Source organism: Astatotilapia calliptera, chromosome 7, assembly GCF_964374335.1.
Source record: "Astatotilapia calliptera chromosome 7, fAstCal68.1, whole genome shotgun sequence".
Classification (NCBI taxonomy): domain Eukaryota; kingdom Metazoa; phylum Chordata; class Actinopteri; order Cichliformes; family Cichlidae; genus Astatotilapia; species Astatotilapia calliptera.
This window is the reverse complement of record NC_137428.1, coordinates 54467471-54484572: the sequence shown is the minus strand read 5'-3', so window position 1 is coordinate 54484572 and position 17102 is coordinate 54467471. Positions and strand designations below refer to the sequence as shown.

Here is a 17102-nt window from a genome sequence, read left to right as displayed (position 1 = left end):
CATCTGACCTCTGACCTTTACAACAAAACTTTTTAGGTTAAAGGCACAACTCAGTGCTTTGTGGTGCCAGTAAACAATAAAACATTTCTAGACCTTTTGCTGTTTAGGAGGGGTGTGCTAAACCAGAGCTAGATATCATTTCACTTTAGATTGGACAGGAAGTAGTCGTTTTTACTGATACTGTTCCAGAGTTTGCACAATCGTAGAGTCAACACCATGTCCATAGTCTTTTACTTCAGGAAATTTTCCTGCAAGCACTTTCAATATTTTGTTTCTTGGGAAATAAATTCCCATTCTTTGCTGAATGACTAGCTTCTGTATGATTTTACTGTTTGCTTAGCAGCAATGTTTTTTTCCCCCCGACATTCCACACTGCTTTCAACTCCATAATGCTCTCAGTACAAAACAGGCAAAACAGGAAGTTGGACATGCACTTCCCTAAAGGTTGTCTACACTCTTAACTGTTTGCTCCCCAACTTGTACCCCAGAGAGGAATAAAAGCTGAAAATAGCAAACCACATTTCGCATAAAAGGTCACTATTGCCCTTATTTTAAATGCTATAAAGTTCAAAGCATGAAGTGTGAAAATCCCCCGCCTTTCAGTTTTATTACAGAGGTAGGGTGACACATGGATGTCAGATCTACAGTAATGTGCACCTCCTTTCTGGTGGCGTTTAAGAAGCGTTAAAACAGAGATATGGGTTTTACCACCCAGTCACAACAGCCTCGAGTTGTGTATGAGAATACTTTCTCCTATCACCCCGAGCCATCTGGAGTCTAGCAGTCTATCTGGGAAACCATGAGAAGGGTGCCATCGTGCATGTAGAGGAGTAGGAAGTGAATGCAATGTGCACCAACCCTTCAGGAAAGCTTCGTCTCTGCATGCCAGTTTGAACATCCTCTGGGCTCTCTCAGTCAGCTCCACAGGAAGTAGTGGATGACTTGTGTCATGCCAGTACTGATTTTGTCTTCTCTCTTGTGTTTCTCATCTGTCATGAATTTGTTCATGTGCTTTGTGTTAATGCCACGTGGCATTCTGGAAGGATTCAAATATTATCACTACACATGTATCCATGGGTAGTATTGATTGTGAGCTTCAAAACCTCCTTTGTTTAATTGTCTCAGAGAGGAGAAAGTTAAAATACCAAAAACTAAAAAGACTATTACAAACCTCCCCTCCTAAATGACACAATGCAAGCACTGACTGAAACTGTTGATCTTTGGCACCGTAAATTGGCACTCAGTCAATAAAACTTTAGCTGTTTAATTCATTATTTGATTATTTTACATCATTGAAAGCTCAAGAATAGTTTCTTGGCTGACCCGCATGTAAAGACTGTTTATGACAAGAAAGAATGAACTTTAAATTTTAATATTAAACTATATGGATGGGAACTTTTCAAAGTACCAAAGAAATATTAATTAAACCATATGTGCAAATCATTTCATTACAATGCCAAAGGAAAATTGCATTGTGCTGTTGTTGTTCATATGGATTCAGCAGGGATACTTACTTGATCCCCTGCTGAATTTGTATGTTTGCTCACTTCCAAAGATATGATCAGTATCTAATTTTTATGGTAGCTTTATTTTAATGGAGAGAGACAGAATATCGACCAAACATCCAGAAAGAAAGAAAAACATGACTTAATACTTGGTGGAGAAATTCTTGTTGCAAACATCACTAAGATATTTCTTGTAGTTAGTCAGGTTTGCACACATCTCAAGAGGATTTTTGGCCCACTAGTCTTTACATAAACTCTCTAAATACTTTAGGTTTCTTTGCTGCTGCTTAGAAACGTTAAACTTCAGGTCTTTCCACAGAAGTCTTACAGGATTGAGGCCTGGAGACTAGCTAGAGCACTCGAAGATGTTAACATGCTTCTTCTTTAGCCACTCCTTCGTTACCTTGGCGATATCTTTGGGTCATTGTCATGCTGGAAGACCCATCCACGGCATATCTTCAGCGTTCTGGCTGAAGAAAGGAAGTTCTTGTCCAAGATTTTATAGTACATGCTCCCATACATTTGCTCCTCAATACAGTGAAGTTGTCTTGTACCCTTAGCATAAAAATAAACCCAATGCATAATGTTTCCACCTCCATGCCTGACTGTAACGATGGTGTTCTTTGGGTCATGCTCACTTCTCTTCCTACAAACATGGCTGGCGGACTTGATGCCAAAGAGCTTGATTTTGGTTTCATTTGACCACAGCTCTTTCTCCCAAGACTTCTCTTGCGGGTGAAAGTTTTCAATCCATTATAGTGTAGTGTGTTGACAATGGTGTTCTGACTGTGGTCCCGACTTGCTTCAGATCATTAACAAGCTCCTCACATGTAGTTTTTGGCTGATCCACAACCTTTATCATGATCATCCTTACCCCTTGAGGCAAGATCTTGCATGGAGCTCCAGATCGATGCTCATTTTATATTTCTTCCATTTCCGAATAATCACATCAACAGTTGTTATCTACTCACCAAGCTTCTTGCTGATGGTCTTGTGGCTCATTTCAGCCTAATGCAGGTCTAAATTTTTGGCCCTGATATCCTTTGCCAGATTTTTGGTCTTGGAATGGAAAAAAATGATTCAGTGGATAGTTGTGCTTTGTATACATAATAAGTTGAGATCAGGAGTATCTGTAATTGATTGACTGATTGTAGCTTATGTGCCACATGGCACATGTGGATTTTTGTTCTATATTCTGTCTCTCTATCAAAATGAAACTACCACAAACATTAGAGACTGTTCATTTCTTTGTAAGTGAGCAAACTTACAAACTCTACAGGGGATAAAATAATGATTTCCTGCACTGCATATAAGCAAGAGGGTTTAACTGCATGACATTTTTATTTAGTGAAGATTAAAGTCACTATACTCAAAATGGTCCCTTCATTGTGTTATTGTGTTGTACAAAATCTGAACGTGTTTCTCATCTGAAGGATTTGTAGTTTGAGTTTTATCTCTGTCAAACTGCTCTGTTTTCTGCGTAGCTGGCACACAACAGCCATGCTCACCTTGCTCCTGGGCTTTCTCAGCTTGGTATCAATCCAGTGAGTCTACTCAGCTCTAAAACTGTGTGGCCCAAGGATGCTTTCAGCCTTCATCTTAGAGTTCGCCTGTGATCTTTTTCTGTTACATTTGGCTGCGGAGCTGATTCTGGGTGCTGGAGTTTAGGTGCTTTATCTTCCCTGTCCAGTCAGACTGCTGTCGGTGTCCCTCCCTCTTACAGGCAGCCCTGAGGCACTGGCAGGAGATAAGAGAAGGGCCCACAGCAGCTCTGGTTTGAAAAGGAAAAGCCATGAGGACACCAACTATGTAGAAATATCAATGCATTCATTCCCCAAAGAGGCAGCTTTCACAAGCTCTTTCTTTTGGATTATTTCTAAGCATAGCTTAATCACATCTTCCTCCAGCTTCACGATTTCTCTGAGCTTTGTGTGAAGAATCAGCAAGTACACATATGAGGGTTTTACCCTCAACATAATCGTTAAAACGTCAGATGGAAATATTAACATTAAAGTAATTACTAGTGAGTTAACTGGTGGATGGACTGCTACTTATATAGTACTTCATACAAGCACTTTTTTGTGCTTTTTCCACACTTTTCAAAAGCAACTTCGGGTTCAGGATCTTGCCCAAGGATAATCTGGCACGCAAACCGGAGCAGCCAGGGCTCAAACCAATTAGTAGGTGACCTGCTGTACCTCCTAAACTACAGCCACGCCAATTAACCTTAAAATTATTAGTTTAGAAGATATGTGATGCAAAGTTATTGCTCAAAGTGTCTGAAAATACTCTCGTGCATAATCAGTGATCTAAGATTACATTACAGAGAAGTTATGCAACAAAAATAATAAATAAAAAATAAAAAGTAAGGGACTTCCCTGATTGTCTGAAAAGGCCCTGGCAACCATGTTTACAGCTGTGTGTTTATGTAGGACCTCTAAAATGTAAAATCACAATTCAGGAAGTAAAATGAAGTCCTTGGAATTTGCTTCTAAGTATAATATAATAAATCCACTGAATTCAAGTTCACATTACTTAACGCAGTGATAACCATCATCGTCTGAACCCTGACAGAAAGTGACCGTCAAAACCTTTTAGAACTGGCAACACCTGGGGCATAATTATGAGAGAAAACACAAATACTCCTCCCCAAAGAATTAGAGCGTGCCACTCTTTATCTTTCGTCTTATCTGCACTCTGGCGAAGCAAAACATAATAATCATTAGCCTCAGTCACGACCCACCCCATGCCTGACAGAGCAAGGCCGTGTTAAGCTGTCGCTTTAAGACCGATTTCCCCCCATTGTCAAACAGTCGTGAGCAGGAAGAGGAAAACGAAAGCACAGCCTGACAAGCGAGAGAGAGGGGGTGTGAGGAGGGGAAGGGGGTGTGGGAGGGGGGTGTATTTAAAACACGATGCTGCTGCTACTGCACAATAACGGTGCCCGCTGCTTCATGTGGAGTCGCGCGCCTGTGAAAAGGCACGCACGGACACGGAGAGCCACGCAAGTGACCTTCTGATCGCATCAGACGGCGTGTGCATTTTAATAAAAGAGCGGATAGGCAGCAAAGTCCCTGCGGGGTGAGGAGTCACACTTGGAAGAAAAGACGCGAAGTCTCTCCGCGGGTCACTGCCTCAGGAAATGATGACAGTGTCCTCCATCACGGCTTAGCCGCTTAAAGCGAACACTTCGCGTCTTGCGGCCATTTCGTCTGGACTCAGCTGCCTTCGATTGAACACGTTTGAAAGCCTGACGCGGGCTGCTGGTGGTGCTGGTGGTGCCTCGGAGGGGGAGCAGGTGCAGCGCCCGCACGCAGCTTCGCTTCGCGGGTCCCCACTGAGCTTGCTGGCCGGTGACTTCAAAATCTAATCTGGTGGACCAGGCTGGACATCATCTTTGAAGAATGACATCCACTATAGAGAGGAAGACGCTGGAGGCCAGCGAGTAAGTAGCAATGAATGATGTTTAAATAATGTCATTTCTGATTCATGTAAAAGTATCCGTGACGCATCAGCACTCACGGGACAGCCACAACTCTCCGGTGAGACAGCTCCAGAGAGCTGGTAGCATAAGGTCTGAAGTATCCTGCTGTTAGATTAAAAATGGCAAAGTTTAAGAACAGAGTGATGTGTTAATTTTAATGTGAATAATAACAAAATGAAGGTCCTGCGAGGAAAAAGTGGAGCGCTAAGGCACTCCTAGCGTAAATCGATATTTAAAAAAAACTAAAAATGTTGAGTGTGAAATACTTTTTATTAGTTAGCGGTTTAATATCCAATGGCTCCCTCAGGTGGATGGGAATAAAACACATCTGTGCACACAGCTCCAGCTCAGATATACATGTGGTTGTGTAGCACTTATTAGATACAACACAGTGTGAATATTGATGCAGAACACTAACTGTGCCTTTGGATCAGGAAATGTTTGGTTTATTTGCATAATAATAGCAAAATATCAACAGGTTACCAACAAGTATGTGTCAGAGCTAGAACAGTTCTTTTCCAGTATTTGATTCATCAGTTAGCAGAACGTTTGAGAGATCTGCATGTTACATTGACTAACTAACCAATCACACAACTGAGGGAAACCTTTGCAGATTAACTGATGAAGGAAACAAAAATTTGATGCAGCCCTAAATCCTTATTGCTTTTTTTTTTTTTCCCCCAGGGAACCGGTGGATGAGGTCCTCCAGATGCCTCCATCTCTGCTGACATGCGGTGGATGTCAGCAGAGCATTGGTGACAGATTCTTCCTGAAGGCCATCGAGCAGTACTGGCACGAGGACTGCCTGAGCTGCGATCTGTGTGGCTGTCGGTTGGGGGAGGTGGGTCGTCGGCTCTACTACAAGCTGGGAAGGAAACTGTGTCGGAGAGATTACCTCAGGTTGGTTCAGTTGGTAGTGATATTATGAATTAATCAATTAGGTCGTCTAAATGAGGTCTGGTCAACATGTTAAAATGTCCTAGCATGGAGCTTAAAGCCATAAGCATCAACATTAAACCAAAGTAGACTGAGGATATTGAAGTCTACATGTAGTAGAATATATTGATGTTCGCCCTTTTAGTTAAGAAAAAGATGCACTTTTTGAGATGCACTAGTATGTATATCTTTTATCACACCTTAAAGGCTCATGGAGAAACACTTTGGGCAAGTATAGAAATTTCTAACCTCTTTCCTGCTGTAACTTTTTTATTGACGAAAGTGCGGACAAGTTGAAATAGATTCAGGAGAAGAAGGCAGGTCTCTGTTAAAGAACTGATAAAATTTGATATGATATGTAGCTGTGTGGTGCACAGCCATATCAGGTAAACACATTTACCTAAGATAAGATCAGGAGGAGATACAAAATCAGGCAGACCCACTGGTGTACTCCTAATACGTAATGTGCTCTCAAATATGTAGTATCAATCAGTGGCAGAACCTGTATGATTGGACCTGGCTTGTGAATGCTCTGTATCACCACTATAAAGGTATGTGTTGCTTTGATGACGATGCATTTCCACTTTATGGTGAAAAATATGGACCGAAAGTAAAGCAGATCAGTACAACCTATCTGTAAAATAAACAAACAAGAAGCAGGTAATGCAATGCTTCGATACTTCCGCACCATTTCCCAGAAATTCAGCTCTGATCCATTTATTATTGCTAATAATTGCTAAAAATCGTGGGTGTTTGTGTGACATTTTCAGCTTCTGAAGTTGAGCAGGATAGAAAAAGTCTGTGAAGCACTGGTGGTTTCTAACAGCTCAATCCCTCAGGCTCAGGGGAAAGATCCAGAGTACCTTAATGGAGATACTGTCAGTCTCTCTTACAGCTTCACATCATTAAGAGCGAGTAAATGTTTTCCATCTTCCTCCCAGTAACATGTTTATGTCCTCTCATCCACTCAGGCTTTTTGGCCAGGACGGTCTCTGCGCCTCCTGTGAAAAGAGGATCCGAGCGTTTGAGATGACGATGCGTGTGCGGGACAAGGTTTACCATCTGGAGTGCTTCAAGTGCGCTGCCTGCCAGAAGCACTTCTGCGTGGGTGATCGTTACCTTCTCATCAACTCAGACATTGTGTGCGAGCAGGACATCTTTGAGTGGACCAAGCTCAACAACAATAATATGGTTTAGGAGGATGTCTTCTTCCCCCTTGATTCAAAGGGAATGGACTACTGATAGACATTTTATATTTAAAATGCAGGCTTTATAATGCATTTGAAATCAATATGGAATCATTAAAAAAAAGCAAACGAGGGGCTCTGCACGTCTCCCTGATGGGGACTAATGAAGACTGCACCAGCAATAACCGAGAGCTTTTTTTATTGAAGGCAAAAAATAAATGCTCCAATACTGACAATGTTTAAAAATGCAATATTGGTCATTTGTTGTACACTGGAACAAAAACAAGATAAAAAAAAAAAAATTGTCCAGTTTCTTGCAGTCTTTACACTGAGCAGATCAGCAGTTTGTCTTTTATGGATTTGTAATTTCTTAATACTTTCCCAGCGCTAATTATTTTTGAACTTTGTTAAAAGAATGCGTCTCTCTCTAAATCTAAACATACATTAACTGAATGCTTATTAATTGTAACTGTAATATGTTAAAGCAGTGGTTGTCAGGCTTTATTTTGCATGCCTCCAGTAAGAAGCTGAGAAGAGATCAACCACCTTATCACTTCCACCAACATATATTTCTTCGTATTTTTATGAAAAATTAACGAAACAAGCATTGAAGCTGAATTTAAATCAAATTCAAGTCATCATTATAGCGCTCCACTTCATTCATTCAACTTAAGTTGATATTTTTCCACATACAACCAAGGTCCACTTCACAGTTTGTGAAACAATCTCTTAAAGTCATTGTTTGCCTGTGGACAAATTTAAAATGCTCGAACGGCCTGCTGCACTGGCTGATTCACTAGAAATTAGGTGGAATGAATGAAGTGGATATGTGCCAGGTGAATGCTGTGTCTGTACATCTATGATCGTTTCTGAAAGTTTACAAGAAAATTTGTGAGAATTTATTAGGAAATTACAGACCTGTAATTAAAGCATTACCTGATTTTCAAATTATAAATGAAAAACAACATCCACTTATTTAAAAAAAAAAAAAAAAAAAAAAAAAAGAGGGTCTGATCAGAATGATTATGTATTACCGGGGTGAACCGGTGGCGCCCTCTAGTGGTCAAGGAACCCATGCAATTCTTGTTTTACTGACTTTTCAGAGGTTTTGCATGCGTCTTTTGTAATTTTACCTATTCTCTGGACATCCATTCAAGACTTTTTGTATATTAACCTTGAATTTATTTAATAAATGACAATTCAGAGCAATACTGATAATCTTTGGGTGTCTTCCTGGCAGTCACAAAGAAAAAGTCAAACAGCTTGTGAGATCGTGATGCAGATACAATTTGTAACACGTTATTTACCAGAATAACAGCAAATAATGCGTTAATTATGGTCAAGATAATCTCTTTATGCTCCGAACAGGAATGGCAAATCAGAGTTGGAATATATACTGCACATTGGTCACAGCAACAGTAAAACAAACATGCTAGGAAGTTATCTAGAATGTAAACACAAGAAGCAGAGATTTGAAGTACCACTTAGTACCACTTTGACCAACAGACAACATGAAAACCAGCTTCATCTGTGTCGTTTGCATCCTGATAGGTTAAGTGAGTCATGACTATAACTGCTTAAAAATAAAACGCAAACATTAAACTATAATCACCTTGAGTAATAGATGTTAAGTTAATGTATTTCTTATTATGATCAATATTTTGTACACAACATCTCAGAAGCTGAAAGCAGAGCGAAGCTGCAATAAATCTGATTAAAAGCTTGTTTTATCAAGCTTATTAGAAGGTGTAAATAGAAGGATTTGGCAACTAAGTAAATAGATACCAATTCTTCAACCCAGTTTTTAGCCACAAGAGGTCACTAAATGATTTATAAATTCAAGCTTAAAATAATGACATTTCAGTTTGTTTTAGGGGTTTGTTTGTTTTTTGCCAAGGAGAAGGAGAGCTCCCCAATAAGATCAAACTCGTCTGACATGATCGATGAATCCAAGAGACAGAAACAGAAGAATCTTCTAATGAAGTCATGATGTCTGGGGCTGTAATGCTCAATCCTTTCCTTACTCTCACTGTCTGTCTTCAAAGCTGGGACACAGTGTTTTTTCTCTCTCCTCATGACTGCCAGCTGACAACTCACTCTGAACTGGCCACAAAGCATGCTCCTCCAGTGCCATCCAACAACGTCCTGCCATCCCCAGTTATCTTTACTGGCACCCGCCAGTAATTGAATCCATGAACCGCTCTGGAATAAAGGCGCCTGACCACACGATATTAGCTGGTGAGGGAGACCGCTTAAGCTGGCATTAAGAAGTGGTTGAAAGATGTGATTGGGAAACAGTCTGCAACAAAGGAGACATAGGAGAGACTAAAAAGGAGAGAACTGGGTGAAAAACCCATGTCAGAGCACAGAAGCTCCAGGATGATTAGCTGGGTCTGATAGTTTCCTCATAGAGAAGGAAGGAATGAAGAAACAGACCAAACCCACCCCAGACGGGGATTACATTCTTGCTGAAGGAGACACTTGTGGGGAAAACTAACGAGTTTTACCACAATAGAGATGGGAATACACTAGATGGGCACCCAGAGAGATATAGGCCCTGTGCTCGTGTAACCGGTTTCTGCTTCATCCCGCTGCAACAGTTCGGCCCAAACAGACTCCTCGACTCTGCGTTGTGTTGTGTTTTTAAAAAGACAAGGAGTCTCTGATCGATCGTTGCCACTTTATTTCCTGAATGGAAACAACGGTGTTGTATCAGTGCAAATGGCTCGCCACACACCACTCCGCACAGCACACTCTCGTATGGCTACGGCAGACTGGCCGCGATTACTGCAGCCATATTACAATTTTTAGTATACAATAAAATAACAGCAACAACAAGTGATGTACCTGAATGGAAACAACGGTGTTGTATCAGTGCAAATGGCTCGCCACACACCACTCCGCACAGCACACTACGGCAGAGCATCCATTAGCATTCCGCTTTAGCATACAGTTTCACACATTAATAAACAAATGAAAAGTACATAAAACTGGTGTTGGACATGTGTCCACTAAGCACTTACTACACTCGGTGCTCATCAGCTAATCAAACATGTTTTATGTGTCTGTACTACTTGGCTATATCGTGTGCGGAACAATACAACTCACCTCTCGTATGGCTACGGCAGACTGGCAGCGATTACTGCAGCCAGCCTCACCTAACCAGCCACACTGAGAGGGGGGGGCGCTGTTTCCCCATTGCACTGATATTTGTGGCAAGTGGAATAATACCATATAAACACTGTTACATTCCCCCCTGCTGAATTCCACTTGCACACTCAAATAAACAAACACCACAAAAAAAAAAAAAAAAAACTCAAAAAAACCAGGTACACCACAGTCACCATAACACAAACAGAGGACAAAAACCCAATAATCCTCAAAAAAAAGAACAAGATAAAAAAAAATCCAATAGCTAATCCATAGCTATCAACATGTGATAAATCTGTTCAGTAATACCAGGTCGTACAGTCACAAAGAAAATTCAGTCAGAGGACTATCCCCAAAGGAAGTAGAAAAAGAAGTTGGCCAGACCCCTTCCAAAAAAACAAAACAAAATATGCCAGTTACATATTTCATCACATCACAACTGTACGCCACTCTGACACAGAAAAATCAACGACAAATGATCAGTTTCAATTCTAAAGATCAAAGTCCCACTTCCACAACAATAGAATCAACTCACAGTTATCAACAATATTTACACTTTAACAGGTCTCTGATGCATCATTTCAATCAACCTGGAAACAGGCTTAAGTAACCGTCCCACTCTCGATCTAGCACGGGTCCCCACCACCCTGCTAACATCAATCGGGTCTGCGTTGGGCAGAACAACTGTGGTTAAGACATGACCCTCAGTAGCAGCTTCATTGTCCTGGTCACCGTCAGTAATGGCTGCCAACTCCAAAACAGAGGAGGCTGCAACTGGGGCCACAGACATAAGCAGGTCAGAATGTTGAACACCAGAGGTGGCATCCACCTGCTCCTCAGTGTCAACAGGGGGAACACTGGTACAGGCAAGCTCTTGATCCACCATGCTGCCTTCTGGTTGAGTAACCCCTGTCATCAGCGAGCCGCTGGACACTGCAGACGGTAAGTCAGACACCCAAGCTCTCGTCCTGTATTCAGCCGTGCCCACTGATGAGTTGCAGACAGCTTCTCCGTCGCATCCAATCATCAGCGAGCCAGACTCAGAAAGCTCATCTCCATCATCCTGAACTGAAGCACCACTGAGAGGGAGGAAGTTCACTGGCATTATCAGGTTGCGATGCACAACTTTCACTTGCCCTGTGGAATCATCCATCAGCTTAAAGGTGTGACTCTCTTCATTTTTGTCAAAAACTGTATAGACAACACTCTCCCAGCGATCAGCAAGTTTTCTTTTGCCACGTCCCTTTTTGTTGGCCAAAAGGACGCGATCACCAATCTCTACTGGGGCTCCCCGCACTTTCCGGTTGTAGAGGTCCGTGTGACGCTTCAAATTTTTGCGTGCCACCTCCTGCGCCAAATCCATGGCTTCTTTGAGGTCCCTCCTCAATGTCTGGACATATCGATCATAGTTCATGATGTCTTGGTGCTCAATAACAGAGCCAAAGATCACATCGATCGGCAGTCTTGGCACTCTGCCAAACATCAGCAGAAATGGCGCATAGCCAGTTGTCTCATGGACTGTGCAGTTATAGGCGAATGTGAGAGCTTTCAGTGCCTCAGGCCACCTTTGCTTGGCTCTTGGGGGTAATGCACGAATCATGTTGCCCAAGGTACGGTTCATCCTCTCGCAGGAGCCGTTTCCCATCGGATGGTATGGGGTCGTGTGAGACTTCTGGACACCTGCCACATTCAATAGCTCGGCAATGAGCACACTCTCAAAATTAGCTCCTTGATCCGAGTGAAGGCGTTTCGGAAAGCCGTAGATGCAGAAGTAGTTATGCCAGAGTTGGTGTGCCACCGCCTTGGCAGACTGATTGGGGCATAGGAAGGCCTGAGCCATCTTAGTAAAGTGGTCTGTGACCACAAGCACATCCACGGATTTGTTCGCTGAATCCTCCGCAGACCAAAAATCTATGCAGACCAGTTCAAGGGGCTCTGATGTTCTGATATTCTCCAAAGGTGCTCTCGCCTCTGGCTCAGGCGACTTGCTAACAACACACCTTCTGCAGCACCGTACATACTCTGACACATGCTTGGCCATACCAGGCCAGTAGAATCTATGCCTGGCCAGATAAAGTGTTCTTTGTTGTCCCTGGTGACCGGCTTCATCATGGACGCCTTTCAGTACAGCGAGCCGCAAGGTTGGCGGAACAACATACAGATGAGTCTTTGTCTTTGAGACGGGATTCTTGGAGACTCGATACAGCACACCATCCCTCACAGTTAACTTGTCCCAAGCCCTTAGAAATCTCTTCGTATCAACCGGTTCACTTGCCCGCTCCCTCCTCGAGGGTCTCCGTCCCCTTTCCACATAGGAGATCACTCTGCACAGCACATCATCACGCCGCTGGTGTCCCACTAGGTCATCATGCGAGAAGGGTTCAGAGTCAGACTGGTTTGGCGTAAGTACAGTCTGAGAGCATTGGGGCAGAAGGAGAGCATGTGGCCACACCCTGGACTCATGTTCACTATGGGCCTGGAAGACAGCTCCCACCTCAGAAGATGTCAGCATTCCTGTCTGTGCAACAGCCGTGCACTGCGAAACAACAGGCTGGTCATTGCTTGAGGCCTTATCAGCTGAGTGAACAGTCCATCTGAAGGCCTCCTGAACCCCACCAGTGGCAACTGCCTCTGCCTCTGCCAGAAGTTCATTATATGGAACCCTTATCAACCGGTGGGAGGCCCTGGGGTGCACGAAGGGCTCCCTGCTCAGCGCGTCAGCCACCACATTTTTAGGACCAGGAATGTACTTTATGTCAAACTGAAAAGGCGCTAGCTTTGCGATCCACCTCTGTTCACATGCATCCAGTCTTGGCTTAGAAAGTATGTAGGTGAGAGGGTTATTATCCGTCCATACGGTAAACTGATGACCCCTCAACCAGTGATGGAACTTGTCGCACACCGCCCACTTCAATGCAAAGAACTCCAGCCTATGCGCTGGGTACTTGGACTGTGCATGATTGAGTGTCTTACTGGCAAAGGCGATCGGTCTTGATGTAGAAGCTCCAGAAGGAACTTGCGACAACACGGCACCAAGGCCACTGCTGGAGGCATCAACAGAGAGCAAAAAGGGCTCCTCAAAATTAGGATGGGCCAGGAGCACTCGATCCAACAAGGCCTGCTTCAGCTCATTGAAAGCTGCCCTGCATTCATCCGTCCAGTCCTCCTCACACAGCTTTTTACGCACCAGCCGGTGCTTTCGCCGTGAACCACGAGGGCCTTTATCCCCAGATGTCAGCCGAAACAGAGGTTTTGCGATGGATGAGCAGTTCTCAATAAATTGTTGGTAGAACATTACCATCCCCAAAAATGAGCGGACCTTCTGTTGGGATGGGACACTCAAACCCGCTTCCATAAGGTCTGCCTCTGCAAGGGATGTAATGGATGCTATTTTGTCAGGGTCTGACTGTATCCCATCAGCATTTACAATGTGCCCCAGGAATTTCACAGACTGTCTCAGGAAATGGCACTTCTTTGGAGCCAACTTAAGGTTGTGAACCTGGAGTCTCTGGAACACCATATGCAAACGCTCCAGTGCCAATTCTTCTGTCGGGGCAAAAACCAGAACATCGTCAAGATAACACAGCACACTGAGGAAGTTCTGATCCCCAAAAATGCCTAGCATCATCCTCATGAAGGTGGCCGGACTATTGCACAGTCCTTGTGGCATACGATTATATTCGTACAACCCAAATGGAGACGTAAATGCCGTGTACTTGCGGTCCTCTTCATGCACCTCCACATTATAATAACCCGAAGTCAAGTCCATTGTGGAGAACAATCCGTTCCCTCCCAAAGCAGCCAGTGCGTCAGCCGGATGTGGGAGTGGGTGAGCATCTTTGACAGTTCTAGCATTAAGCCAGCGAAAGTCGTTACAGATTCTCAACTCACCGGACTTCTTCCAAACTAACACCAGGGGTGATGCAAACTCACTGCAAGACTTCCGAATTATTTCCCGTTCCTCCATGTCATTCAGAGCCTGTCTTAGTTTTTCATAATGAGTCGGTGGCACACGTCGGCATGGCAACCGGAATGGCTTGTCGTCCACAACTCGAATTCGATGTAGGCAGCCGTTAGCCTTGCCACAATCCAGCTTGTCTCTCGAGAAGATAGACTCAAACTGGGCTATAAGGCCAACCAGTTTTTCTTTGCCAGCCGGCGAAACTGCACATGAATCAATGTCGATATCAGACAGCCCCAGATTTTGCAGCACTGCATGTAAGGGGCTACAACCACTTGTCACCTCCTGTGAGGGTGAATCATCTGGCAGAGTGGAAACATCAGTGACTAGACTCTGCTCATCATGGCACCAAGCTGAGCCAGTAGACTGTTGCATGTTCTGTTGCAAGTAGGAGCCAGTGGGGCTGAAGTTCTCCACTGCTGCACAGGGGGACACGTCAGCCAACTTCATGTTCCGTTTCAGTGTTATCGGCTTGTCAAATGGGTTCAGCACTTTCACAGGGAGCCACCCATCACTGTTTAGATGCGCTACAGTTCTCCCAACCATAACTGACCTCGGTCCAGACCTTGACCCGGTGGGCTCTACAACGACAGCACTGCCCACTGCCCCGTTATCCATTAGCTCCAGCCTGCCCCAAACAAGGTGTTCTGTCAAGGGCTCTAATGTTACAGCTCTCTTTAGCTTGACAGTTCCGATCTTATCACCAACATGCCCTGGGGCCACCACTCCTGACATTGAACTCAGCAGATTTTTATTAATCTGTTCCCCCACACTCAGGGTCTTGCTGCATTCCTCTCCTAAATGTCCCTCTTCCCTCAGGCGATTACTCAGATACCTCATTAGGTTGCTGCCCAAAATGAGGTCCTCACTCTGCCCTGCAATCACCAACATTGGCACAACAACTTTACAGCCATATATCTCCACCGTAATGTCACACACACCTGATGGAACAGTCCTCGAACCACCACAGCCAATCAGGACGACATCCGTGGGTTGCAAGGTGGGGGTCTGCAGCACTGCATGATGTAATAGTTGGGGCATCATATTGGTGCTGAGGGTGCAGGCCATAGAGCCACTGTCAAGCATGGCTTTAACAGACACTTTGCCACCCAGGGTCACATTTTCATAGAACAGCTCATCATGCTGTTTTAGTCTGTGTGTGTTCTGAAGAACGGGTCTCCGGCCAAGCTGGCGCTCCTCACAAACAGTGTGTAATACAGATTCTAAATCATCAAAATCATCCTCTTTGGGGGCGATTTCAGGCCTAACACTTGCCCCCTCCACATGTAGGCCATCTAGTTTCCCAGCTGCTGGGTGGCTGAGTCAGGCCCCCTCACTCTGACAGACACGGCCCTGGGGCATTGAGCCCGTGTGTGGTCGCCAGCATGGCAGATGAAACATAGCTGATGGGCTCTACAGTGGTGATACGTAGAGTGTTCAGTGTCACCACAAATCACGCAAGGCACAATTTTGTGTGTTTGGTTACGGGGGACCCTTACATCATCCTTAGCAGGCAGCTTTGCTTGTCGAGGCTGTCCCTCCAGGACTTTCTCCAACAGGGCTATCACATGATCAAGACGATCAGTAGGTGGTTTTGCATGAAGGCCAGGAAGTGATGCTGAGGGAGAGGTTGGTGATGGTGTAATACACTTACTGTTGCCTGTCGCCTGCTGCACATTAGGACTCACCTCCTGTTGCTGAAAACTCAAGGCACTGACTGCACTAAACTGAGGGGTGCACTTCCGGTCCTTGCCATGCTCCAGCAATTTCTCGTGCACATCAGCAACCGTCCACTGCTGCAGGGGCTTGCACTTGAAAATAAGAGACAGTTCTGAGTCTGGACAGTAGCGGATAAACATAGCAGTCAGCTCTTTTGTCAGATATGCAAAGGACTTATTTTGTCTCTTCAGACAGTCTTCAGTCACCTCCATGGCTCTGTTCAACCTGAGCCAGTAATCAAACGGTGTTTCACCTGAGTTGGGTAGTGTTGCATAAAAATCAGCTAAAGGCATGCTTGAACAGGCAGTGTCACTGAAGTGCTGCTTTAAGATCTCAAAAATGGGCTCTGGGCCCCTCTCAAGACACACAGATGGATTACTACGTATGCCCACCTTGACTATTTCTCGTGCCCTCCCCAGCAGTTTACTCAGCACATCATCAGCTTGTTCAGCAACTGGTACCCCTCTTCTCTTAAAAAAAGTCATCATCATTTCCTCCCATTCCTGAACACTGCATGAATCACAGCCATCCCCTCTAAAACACACAGGTTCTTTAACATCAGACTTTACAATCACATTCAATAGTGAGGGTTCAGATAACACATTATTGGCAGACCCAACAACACTGTTTCCCACTCCAGAGCCCAACCGAGATTCAAGACAAGAGGCAATGCTTTCCCCAATAGAAAACCCAATTTGCGTTGCAATCTCTGCATAAAGGTCCTCTTTTGTGGGACTGGTTTCTGATCCAGCATTTTGTAGATTATCACAGTTCCCATCAATAGGGTTTTCATTTAACTCAGCAAGGACAGGCTTAGGTGTGGAGGAAACTGGGGCTGTCAGCAACCTTGATCTGCCTCTGCCAAATGAATGCAGAGGGGTAAAACCAACTGCCCCCCTTCCCCTGCCAAAACTGGGAAAATCTGCCATGGCTCAATGTGTCCCTCCCTTTTTTTTCTATTTAACTCTCCAAAAAAAAAGAAACACAGAGAGCCCCGCCCCGATGTCTCTAAAGAACGCAGAAAATGGCGGGACTAAGAAAAGCCAGTCTCCCGCGACTTTTCCACCTTCCAGGAAGTAGACGGCCCCCGTTGCGGTCGCAGGATTGCAGGAGCTGGGGTCACGGCACCAGTGTAACCGGTTTCTGCTTCATCCCGCTGC

General features: G+C 44.3%; 2 protein-coding genes across 3 annotated transcripts in view; both read left to right on the top strand.

The window, feature by feature from the left end:
- syt18b (synaptotagmin XVIIIb) overlaps positions 1-17102 on the top strand; it is a 367435-nt gene that overhangs the window by 69120 nt on the left and 281213 nt on the right. The window lies entirely within an intron of this gene.
- On the top strand, positions 4037-8321 carry lmo2 (LIM domain only 2 (rhombotin-like 1)). Its single transcript, XM_026175708.2, has 3 exons — positions 4037-4950; positions 5674-5889; positions 6897-8321. The coding sequence occupies exons 1-3, from the start codon at positions 4910-4912 to the stop codon at positions 7120-7122; spliced, it is 483 nt and encodes a 160-aa protein (XP_026031493.1). The 5' UTR covers positions 4037-4909; the 3' UTR covers positions 7123-8321.

What these genes read in the sequence shown, in the direction of transcription:
- lmo2 (XM_026175708.2), top strand. Translation starts at nt 4,910, where the DNA reads ATGACATCCACTATAGAGAGGAAGACGCTGGAGGCCAGCGA. An exon ending in AAGACGCTGGAGGCCAGCGA is followed by an intron (nt 4,951 to 5,673) that starts GTAAGTAGCAAT and finishes TTTTTCCCCCAG; the next exon opens with GGAACCGGTGGATGAGGTCC. An exon ending in TGTCGGAGAGATTACCTCAG is followed by an intron (nt 5,890 to 6,896) that starts GTTGGTTCAGTT and finishes TCATCCACTCAG; the next exon opens with GCTTTTTGGCCAGGACGGTC.